Below are 11,539 nucleotides of genomic sequence, written 5' to 3'. Positions count from 1 at the left end.
GTTTTGTTTTTAATGTTTGAATTTGCATAATTTTCTTTCAACGTTAGATGTGATTTTATTTTATTTATTTGCATTTCAAGATTTATTCTTTCAACTTTATTTTTTTAAATTTTCAATTTAGTATGCACCATGTAATTGTAATTTTTGTTTTGTTGGTGCACTAATTTTCTCTCTTTCATTTTAATATATTTACTCCATATTTATCCTTCATTATATAATATAACTTACTTTACAATTATTTTTTACTACTTTTACTAGGAATGTTTTACAACATACAACGTAATTTACTAATTCACTAATTGGATCTCTGGATCTTTTCCTCTTTAATATGATAAATATTTTATCATATGTTCTACTTTTCTATTTATCCTATTTCAATATTTATTTATATATAACAAAATTATTGTCTATTTTCTGGTGTATATTAATTTATTACCTATTGATTCTTTTATTTGTTGTTGTTATATACATTATTGTTCGTTTTTTTGCCTAAACTAAGTATTTGTTGCTCAGTCTTACTAACTTTATTTAAAAGTAATACCTCTTTAGCGATGAAGGATCATCAGATCAGATCTTATATCTGTTAGATTTTCCTCTGGTGTCTATAATTATTAAGCGTATCTTAAGGACTATCTAAAGTATTAGAAACAATGTGAAAAAGAAAAATAAATAAGTTATTTCAATATTTGCATTTTGCAATACCTCCTTGCTAGAAATTGATGTGTCTTTTTTTGATAGGTATTGGCTTGCATCCCCCAACCATTTAATTTATCACACAAATAAAATCTTAGATTCCACGAGAAAAGCCAATTGACTATTTTTACGATATTTAATAATTTTGATTTTTTGTGCCAATCTGTTTTCACGAATTTCAATTTTACGCTATTTTTTGATTTGAAAATTTTTATTAATGCCAACGTTACCCTTATTTATAGTATTTATATTTATTATGGTTAGTTTTTTTTATTTAAACATAAAATATTTAAATCCCTAATTTGATTTTCTAGACTTTTAATGACTATGACGGTTGGTCCAAATCAATTATTTTCATAATACCTTAATTTATTCATTCATATATTATACTAATCTTTTTGTAATTAATTTTAAGGGATTAAAGGATTATGAAATAATAATTTGTTACGGTTATGTGTTATAAACTATATACGTCAGCAATTATGAGTCAGTTATAAACTACATACTTATACGTCCTAATAGACGATACAAACGTATATAAACTATATCAGACTATTGAATTCTTAGAACTAAAGAAGAATCAACTACCCACTTGGTACTTATTTGTAGATATAAACTATATCCGGCTATAAACAATAAATGTTGATTTCATGATGAAGAATCGATTAACCGGAATCAATGTCACATAAACTTATATATGAACTATAAACTATATATCGTTATATCAAACCACAATTAACAAACAAGGCTAAAAAAAATATACAAAATCAATTTTTGTAAACTTTGAAGTCGGAGTGCTCTATATACATTCAATTATGTATACTAGGTTACATAATATATATGGTGTACTTTAATATACTTTCTTACTTCGTTGTGTGTTCTATATACACATCTATAAATATAGTATATATTCAGTTATGTATACTAGTTTATATAATATATCTCGTTAGTTAAATGGACACAACATATATGTTGCATGTTTAATTTTTTATTGTTCCAAATTATAATAGATTCATAAAATTTATACCCTAATATACTATAAAGAGGTATATAAATTGTATACCCATATATACAATATATCAAATAGGTTGTCTCATATATCACCAACATAACTCAATTTATTTTTTTTTAAGAACAAACTCAATTCAGCGTAACTAAATGCTCTTAGTATATAATATAATATAACGACAACTATTATGGTATATGTTGCATAAGCTAAGATTGGGATATGTAACAATAGTGGTTGATAGAAAGCGCCGGAATGGGAATAGAAGAAATCCATTTGATTATATGGAATTTGAAATGGTTTGAAACAAATCAAATGGAATGGAGAGAGAAATTTGCTATAATGAAGGGATAAAAATCCCTTTTATTTAGGGATATTTTATTTAAACCACCAACGATTTTATTTGAAACAGATCCGAATCAATCTCTCTCCTTTAGTATTATGGAAATAATTGATTTGGTGCTACCGTAATTAAAGGATTAGGAATTTAAATCTTTTACATTTAAATAAAAAAAACTAACAATAATAAATATAAATATCATAAATAAGGGTTATGTCGGTATTAATAAAAGTTTATAAATTCAAAGTACAAAATTGGAAAACTTTTAAATATTTGTGAAAATAAGTTTTTAAAACAGTCCGCCATTATCTCTTCTAATTATACATAATTGTAGGTGTCCCTATTTGTCACTTAGTTTAAACCTTCATTTCAATCTCCATACTTTCAATTTTAGTTTATTTTGGTCTTTATATTTTCAAAATGTTTGTTTTAGTCCCTAGATTTTTTTAAAAAGTAACTATCTTAGTTCCTTAATTTTATTGTTTAATCTCATTTATTTTTTCTATCACAATTTCAACATCCAATATATTTCTTGAAATGTAACCATGACTTTATATGGGTAGAATTTATGTTAAAATTTATAAAATAAAGACCAAAATAGTCAACTTTTAAAAATACATTCACTAAATTCATTGCGCGCGTATGTATGTATGTATATATATTTCTATTTTATTTCTTATTTTAAAAAAATACAAATTCTTTTTTTATTGTTTATCGTAAAATTTTAGACTTTTATATCTTACAAATTTATGCAGGACATATTTTTTCAAGGATATAAATTTATCTCCAAAATATCTATAAAGTGTGAAAAATAATTATCTTTCTAAGATTCGTTCTTTTTATTCTAAACTTTTATAAATAATTTAGTAATTCATCTATTAAACAAACTTGTTAAATTATGAGTTTGATCTATAAAACTTTTAGAGTTGTATTTCTAATAGGTTTTGGAGCTTTAAAAAATATCTAGTAGATATTTATACTCCCAGTTTTATATTTAATAGGTATCTGACTTTTCTATTTCATTTTGTCTAATATATATACCCGTGATTTTAATACTATTTCTAAAGTCGAAGGACTTAATAGATACAAAATTAAAAGTTTAGATGCCTGTTTGATACTATTTAGAAACATATTAGACATAAATCTGAATTTAAAAGTTAAGAAAAACTTATAATTCAACTCATTTAATACTATATATATGAGCTTATTTACATCAATAGTCGGAAACTAAATTAATATCAAAGTACATAATATAACCTATTTTTTTAGCGGAAAAAAAGGTTTTATGTATTTAAATTCTGAATGTGATCGTTGCAAAAATACATACAATCTAGGATGGGGATCAATAGTCAACCAATCCATACCCATATGTTACCATACTAATATCCCAATAATAATAAATAAATAATTAAATTAAAAAACTAATTTTTGATTATTTCTTGAGTTGAATACAATTTAGATTATTGAAAGTTGTTGGTTTTTAGATTCTGCAATCTCGACAAAGCCAGGTACTTGACAGAACAACTGATTCCCTCATTAGTGTGGATTTATTAATACTTCTTTTCAATTATAAAATGCCATCAAAATTCTCTCTTTTTAATCAAAATTTTGAGATAGATTCTCTCACACTTTTTTGTTTTGTTCTCTCCTCTCTATTTTCATTTAAAATTAAAATACACTCATATCACCCACATACTTAAAGAGTCAAAATTAGTAATCATAAAACACCCTTAAATTCTTAACCACCATAGTTAGATTAGATATTCTCTAGATTTTTCATTTTAAAATTAAAAAAAAAAACCCCTCTTGATTTTAATGTGAGATTTTTTTTTTTCTTTTGGTTAAAGAAGATGAAGAATTTTACACATCCATCATATATAGTAATGAATCATATATTTTTGGTTTTAAAAGATGTATGAAGTGTGAGCCAGCCGTTGGTCCACGGAGGATTCTTTCTCTCTCTATTTCTCAAATAAACACAAAAAGGCTAACTTTGTACTATATGCATCTCAAAATCAAATACCAACTTTTCCAAAAAAAAAAAAAGAAAAGAAAAAACCACTCTAAATATTACAAGATTCACTTCCCTGCCTGATTTTCCAACTCTTCACAATACAAATGTGATAAAACTAAGAGAGAAAGAGAATTTGGATTCTTTTGCTTTTTTTTTTTTTTTTTTTTTTAACAAATTTGTTTTCAAACGGCTACCTCAAAAAGCCAAGAAGAAAAAACCTCAAAATTGTTGATAGCAAAAACATCTTGGCAAATGGGATTTTGGGAATTTTTTTGTTTTTTTTTAGGAAATGTAAGAGAGAGAAAGATGCGGGGCAAAAAAGAGAATAAGAAAAAAATAAAAAAATAAAATAAAAATAAAAATTAGTAACTGCCATAGCTGGAAAAAGCTGGAAAACCTACTCCTCGATGAACCTCTTCACAATCTTTATGCTCGGTTCCACCACCTGTGCGTTCCATATTTCTGACCGTTTCTCCGGCGCTTCCGACGTCAGCACCGCCACAACCGCCGCCGTGGCGTCCACTCTCTGGAGCTCCCACCCGGCCTCTCTCAGCCGTCCGATCTTCCCCAACTGCCTCTTCGTGAGCCGCCACGTGTTCTCTTTGATCCTCCTCACCGCGTCCTCATATGCGCCCGCCCGCAGCGGATCCGCCCCTCCTCTGTACTCCCTCCCCTTCGGATGATGCCGCCGGAAATACTCCTCGAACTCCGGCACTCCGATGGCCTTCCTCACCCCGATTCTCGCCGCCGACTCGGCCACCGCCGGGTCGTAAAACTCGGCCAACTCCCTCACCATGCCGGCGTCCAACATGTCGTCCACCCGCCTCCAAAGGTACTGTTTCAGAACCGGAAGCGACACGTCGACCCAGATGAAGCAGCAGCGGTAGTGGAACTCGGCCGAGACCCGGCCTGGGCCGGCGAAGACGTCGAGGTCCGGATCGAAATCGCGGGCGACGAGGGCGTGGATGAAGGAGTTGGAGCCGCCGACGACGAGCGGGAGGTTCCCCCGGGAGACGACGGCGGAGATGGCCCGGGCGGCGAGGGAGCGGAAGTCGGCGGCGGAGAGGTCGGCGGCGAGAGGGTCGAAGTCGCCGAGGAGGTGGTGGGGGACGGCGCGGCGGAGGGGGAGGGGAATCTTATTGGTGGTGATGTCGAGGGCGGAGTAGAGCTGCATTTTGTCGGAATTGATGATCTCGGAGGAGGGGAAGCGGGCGGCGAGGTCGAGGGAGAGGGAGGACTTGCCGGAACCGGTGGCGCCGAGGATGAGAAGGATCTTGTGGTCGTGGGCGGCGGAGGAGATGACGGGGAGGCGGCGGCGGGGGCGGGGGCAGGGGAAAGAGAGAAAGAGGGCGGGAGAATGGGAAATGGGGAGTGAAAATAGTGTCATAGGAGGAGAGTGGGTGAGGTAATGGTTTTGTGAACAGAAGACATATACGGTCAAGGAGGGGAAGGTGGAGCAGGACGCACTGCACTCACTTAATTGCCGAATGGAATGGAATTACATGGTTTTTTCTTTTTTCTTTTTTCTTTTTTTTCTTTTTCTTGTTCACTTCCACAAATCAAACTCTTTTTTTTTTTTTTCCTTCTTCCTCTCTACATTACATAATCCACTACATTTTAATAGCATTGGATTTGGATTTATATAGTTTTAGGATGGGAATGTGTGAATTCAGGGATAAATGGAGCAAGCCACAAAGGTGGGACTAGCTACTTTCTAATAATAATTATAATAATTATAATAATAATAATAATATATGAATGTTGATGCTAGATTTCAAATGAGGTGACGTGTCATAGTCTCTGGTTGAGGAGTCCCACTGATTTGGACTTTCATAAACTAGCACTTGTGCGGTGCTTGATAAAATGCACTCTGAAAGAACTCGAGTAAGAGAGTGGAAGCGGCAAGCTGGTAGTGGGTCTTGACAGTCAAAATCCTTACTCATAAGTGGGGCGATATTCTCGTGACAGAGATATATTGACAATAGAATCGTCGTTTCCAAATATTAATAGATATTTGGCCTAGAGTTGGGATCGCAGCTCTCAACACATACCTTTTCTCCCTCCAACTCCAATTCCATGTGTTCTTGTAGGAGTCGTCCACGTGTCGCTCTTGATTTCATTCCATAACAAAATATATATATATACACACACATGTATATATATACACATTAAAATATTAGAAGTTTTCTTCATTTCTTTTAATCGAGAGATTAATTAATCGTTAAACTTTACCTCTATCTATAAAAGTTTTTAAATGTTTTCGGCTCTACCTTGTAAGAATTTATATGGTATGTTCGAATCGTGCGTTGGAACGAGTTGAAATTAGAGGTGTTGTTCCGAATTGGAAAAAACTGAAGGAAAAAGGAAAAAAAGAAGATCAAATGGTTTGGTTAATGTGATTTAACAAATATTGGTCGGTATAGTTTAATCTTTAAAATTAAATAAATGTTTTGTCTTTTTGGTTTGGGTTTATTGTATGGTTTTGCTCGATTTGATGGTCCATTCTTCTCATCTATCGATTTTTGCTGGACTGTCAGTTTAGTTTTGGAATTTTTAATTTCAACATTATTTTTCATTTTACCTAATTAAATAGGTTGGTTGAATACTAATTTTGTACAAAAATCAAACTAAAACGACCTATTTATTTGGATATGTGTTTTATTATAGTTGTTAGTTATGTAAAACGACCTAATATCCGAATAGGTTGGTAACATATTTGCAATGAATTTTATTATAGTTGTTAGTTATGTAAAACGTTGTTTTTCTCTCCTTAAAAAAGAAAAAAAAAAGAATTATACGTGTCTGTACTGCAATATTATTGCATTATGCACATTCCATAATTTAATTAATACATAGTTGGGTTCTGACTGGTTTAAAATATAATTATCCCAATTTTTATGTGTCAAATGGATTAAGAAAATGATAATAATAAGGTTTACTTGATATTATTTAATGAAAAAACTAATCTTGTATTACATAATGGCACTGTGCATGTGCCTAAACAGTTGCTGCTGCCATTATTTGACCAATACTTCTCTTTTAAATAGGTAATAATCTAATCACTTTTGGAAAAAAAATTAACTAAATATATGTTTTAGTCGGAGTGGTTTTTTTTTTTTTCAATTTAGTGTATATTATTTAAAAAATTTCAATTTAGTGTGTTACGTTTTAATATTTTTCAATAATATTTGTCTTCTGTTGATTGAATATATTAAAGTTAATTGATGATAAACTTACACGATACGATAATTAGTAAGTTGATTGAAGTTCATTGTAAAAATTGAGCCATCCTAAAATTTTTTTTAAAGAAATTTGTAGAAATAAAAGTTTTCTTTCTCTGCGATGACTTAATTTCTTTTTTTAATTCCTGCGAGTAAAATACCATGTAAGGTCATCCTCGATCAATTTCAATATTCATCAACAGAAAGAATATAATTGAAAAATGTTAAAATATAAATTGAGAACATGAGATCCGATGCAAACAATGTGTTGAAGGAGCGGCAAACCTTTCCACGGGATTCTCACTCCAGATTGAAAAACATTAAAAAAATAATTAAGGACTACTAAAATATATAATTAGACTTATTTTTATTATAATGTTTAAATAAAGTTATTTCAACATGTGAAAGTGGAGATTTTAATTTGGTCAAAGATCGATTTATAGCCTTAATTAGTAGGACTATACTCGTTGGCTAAGTCGACAAATGAAGTGGAGATTGAAAATTTAACTTATTATCTACGAGAGATTCACTCATGTATTTTTTTTTGTTATGTTTTTCTTTTCAGGGGAAGTTCACTATATTTTAAATTTATTTTTTTCTTTTCTAGTGTAACATATATGGAGTTAGGATTTCAACCTCCCACCTCAATTAATTAATGGATTAATTGGGAAAAAAAATAAAGATCTTTTTATAGTTGTTTGAGTGTGTTTTTAGGAATGCATATCTTCAAAATTAGAGGATCTTTCCATGAGAATCTTTAATGATTAGGTATTATACTAGGAAATCAATTAGCAAAAATAAAAAATAAAAATAAGCGAACATTAATATTTTCCAATGTTAATGTCTAAAGAAAGTTAAAATTATCATTATAATATAATTGTGTTGCCAACTTGAGTATAGCTCATTATCTAGTTCCAACTAAAGGGTCGTTGCTCAATTCAAGTAATAAACTTCGATTATGTACGACCTATAAGGTAAAAAAGAGACACAAGGAATATGGAAAAAAGAGACACAAGGAATATGGAAATCACATTCACCAGCATAACACTGGGCTACGAAGAACATATATTAAATAGAGCAGGAGAGGTACAAATGTTTTACTCTTATTGGAGGCCAGATAACAGAAAAGAAAATCACATAAACACAATAATACTGTTATCAACACGACTTCGTATAAGCTTTAGGCTATCATCCCCCGAAAATAAACGAGGTGTAGGAACAACTGTGAGCTTGGTGTGAAGTCTCAAAAAACACTGGGAAACAAGACCTTTTGTTATGATATCTGCTAATTGATCTTTGGATGGGACAAATTTAACTATCAATTGCTTGCGGGCCACACCCTCACGAATAAAATGATGATCCAATGTGTAATGTGTTATGTGCGATTATGCATAATTGGGTTTGCAGCCAAGTAAGTAGCGTTAATATTGTTGAATAATAAGAGAGGTGGGCTGGTAAGAATCACACCAATTCCATGGAGCAGTGATTGAATCCAAATAATATCAGCTGTAGCATTAGACATACCGCGATATTCAGACTCCGAACGTGATCGAGAAACCAATTTTTGCTTCACTGAATTCCATGCAATAAGATTGTCACCCAAGAAAGTACAATATCAACTGGTACTTCGCCTACTGTTAGGTCTCAACTTAATAGCTAGAGGTTAAGTGCAAGTGCACACTGTTACAAGTAATAATTTGGAAATATTTCAAATTCGTCTTCACAGGGACTAGTTTTCTTTTAAAATTGATTTTGTAAATGGTTGGAATGGGCAATCAGATTTGTGATTAAAATTGGTGAGATTGGTTGAACACGAAAATCACACGAAAAAAATAGAATTTAAAAGGCCAACCCCCCTACTACTGTTTTAGTTCTAAAATGATGAATTACACCTACCAAATGTGTCCGTAATTACACTCAATTTATGCAAACTGGTTCAACTCCTATTTCATACCGCTTTTGGTTTGTTTAGAAGTTTAGGCTAGTGTTTACATATGTCTATGCAACTCTAGAATCCTAAATAAAATAAAATGTCAACTTACGTTTAACGGGTAAAAGAACCTATGTCTAGGATCTTGTTTTAGTTCTTATTTCTAAGTAACTTCCCGTTTTATCTTGATGAGATCTGTTTGACTCTAACCTTTTCAGAATTAAATTCAAACTAATGTGATTTAAACAAGTGACCAACAAGAAAATCAACTGGATAAATTGTATCAATCAAAATAACCAAAGAGGGCATAATACGCCGTGCTCACTGATAGATGTAATTTACAGTGATAAGAACTAAAGCATTCGTAGGAGGGTTAAAGAAATAATTTAGCTACTCATGGAAGTAAAATAAATGACAAAACAAGAGAAGGTAACAAAGTGATGCATTTTCATTGAAATGGAAAGGAAAGTACAAACTTAGAACAAATAGAAAAATAAACAAAAATAATTTTTAAAACAATAAAGGAAGAACAAAACTTAAAAACTGGAATTAAAATTTAGAAGCTAAAGTTGACAAGAATAAGAAAGAAAAAACAAAGCATGGAAAAATGAGATGTGTACAAATGATGCTTGGAGGCTCCTTTTATAGGCCATGGATGTAACAAGTATTTGAGAAATTCAAGGGAAGATGGCCACCACTCTTTGTAGAGATTTTAGGAGTCAAACTGAATCTTGGACTAAAAAGTTGTTATTCTCGTTTTGACAATCTATGCATCAAATGTGGCTAGCGCATGGCGAAACTGGAAGTTCCAAAACAATTGGCTGGCGCATCCTTCTAATAATCTGGAAATACTTGGCGTGCGATGTGCCTGATGCATTGCAGTCATCAATTTCCAATTTTCCTCACAAAATAAATAATTTTTTTATCAATTAGCCTCTATTTGCTTCTAACTACTTACCTAAGTCCTTAATAACGAAATATGCACATTTTCCATGAATTATATGAATTAACATACATTTTTCATCATAATTAACTCCCAACTAAATATGTAAAACTACTCTTTTTAGCCTTTAATCAAGTCTTATCACCTACCATCGGGACAACTAGTACAATCAACATCGGTGTATGAGGTAAGTGAAAAAAGGCTGATTTTGTCAAAATAATGTCATGAGTAGAAGAGCTCTTAAGATATCGAAGGAGGCGTTTTATGGCATTCCAATGTGTTGTAGTTGGAGCATGGAAAATTGGCAAAGCTTGTTAATTGTGTATGCGATGTCTGGACCTTAACTCGTCCAATACTGCAAGGCCCCGACCAAGCTTAGATATTCAGTTGGGTTATCCAAAGGAGAACCATCTGTGAGAGATAAGGTAGTTCCAGTGGCCATTGGGGTGGAGATGATCTTAGAATCAGCCATATTTGCACGGTGCAAAAGGTCCGAAATGTACTTCATTTGGGATAAATGAAGACCTCCAGCAAACTTAGTTACATGAACACAAAAGAAAAAAAAAATGATAAAGCACCAAAATCCTTGATTGAGAACCCATTTCCAAGACCAACAATGAATCGGTTAATAAGTGAAGAAGAGCTACGGTGACTATGATATCATCAACATATATCAAGAATATGACGTCGATCCTTATAAATAAACATTGAAGAATCTGCTTTGGAGCCAAAAAAAAGTCCCCATTCTGTCAGGAAAGTACTGAGCTTCACCAAGCTCTTCGACTTTGTTTTAAACCATAAATGGCCTTGTGTAGACGTAAAACATGGTGGGGTGAGATTTATCAATAAAATCCAGTGGTTGGCGCATATAAACAGCCCGGTGGTTGGCACATATAAACAACTTCTGATAAGTCGCCATGTAGAAATGCGTTGTTCACATCAAGCTGACGGATGGGCTAGCCAAAAGAAACAACCAAAGATAGCACAATGTGGATAGAAGTGGGCTTGATTACTGGGTTAAAGGTGTCAAAATATTCTATTCCATAAGCTTGAGTATAGCCTTGTGCCACAAGACGTTCTTTGTACCGATCGATGTCCCCATTTGGTTTAAGCTTTAAGTGAAAAACCGATTTTGAACCAACAGGTTTAGCTTATGGATGGAGGTCAACTAATGTCCATGTACCGGTGTCATTAACAATCTTGCAAAGCAACCTTATAATTTTGTGGTTCTGAATTCTGAAAAAGGTTGGTATTTGAGATAGACGACAACCATGCTTTTGGTTTAAAAATTTTAGTCTTGGATCCAGTAATCATGGGGTGATGGTTAGTGGGTGCAGTAGGTATGGGGAGGGATGGGAGATAGAAGAAGAGGGATAATTGGCGAGTTATTAT

The 11,539-nt window shown here is 32.5% G+C and overlaps 1 protein-coding gene across 1 annotated transcript; it reads right to left on the bottom strand.

Moving 5' to 3' along the window:
• Window positions 1–4,007: 4,007 nt before the first annotated feature.
• Window positions 4,008–5,747, bottom strand: LOC148211982 (adenylate isopentenyltransferase-like). The gene has a single exon (XM_088123217.1). It carries the CDS (start codon window positions 5,438–5,440, stop codon window positions 4,451–4,453), a length of 990 nt encoding a protein of 329 aa, XP_087979343.1. The 5' UTR covers window positions 5,441–5,747; the 3' UTR covers window positions 4,008–4,450.
• Between the last annotated feature and the right edge of the window lie 5,792 nt (window positions 5,748–11,539).

Source organism: Momordica charantia (genome assembly GCF_013281855.1).
Source record: "Momordica charantia cultivar OHB3-1 chromosome 4 unlocalized genomic scaffold, Mcharantia_2.0 BLBB01000004.1, whole genome shotgun sequence".
Classification (NCBI taxonomy): Eukaryota; Viridiplantae; Streptophyta; class Magnoliopsida; order Cucurbitales; family Cucurbitaceae; genus Momordica; species Momordica charantia.
The sequence above is the reverse complement of the archived record's forward strand: the minus strand, read 5'-3'. Positions and strand labels throughout refer to the sequence as shown.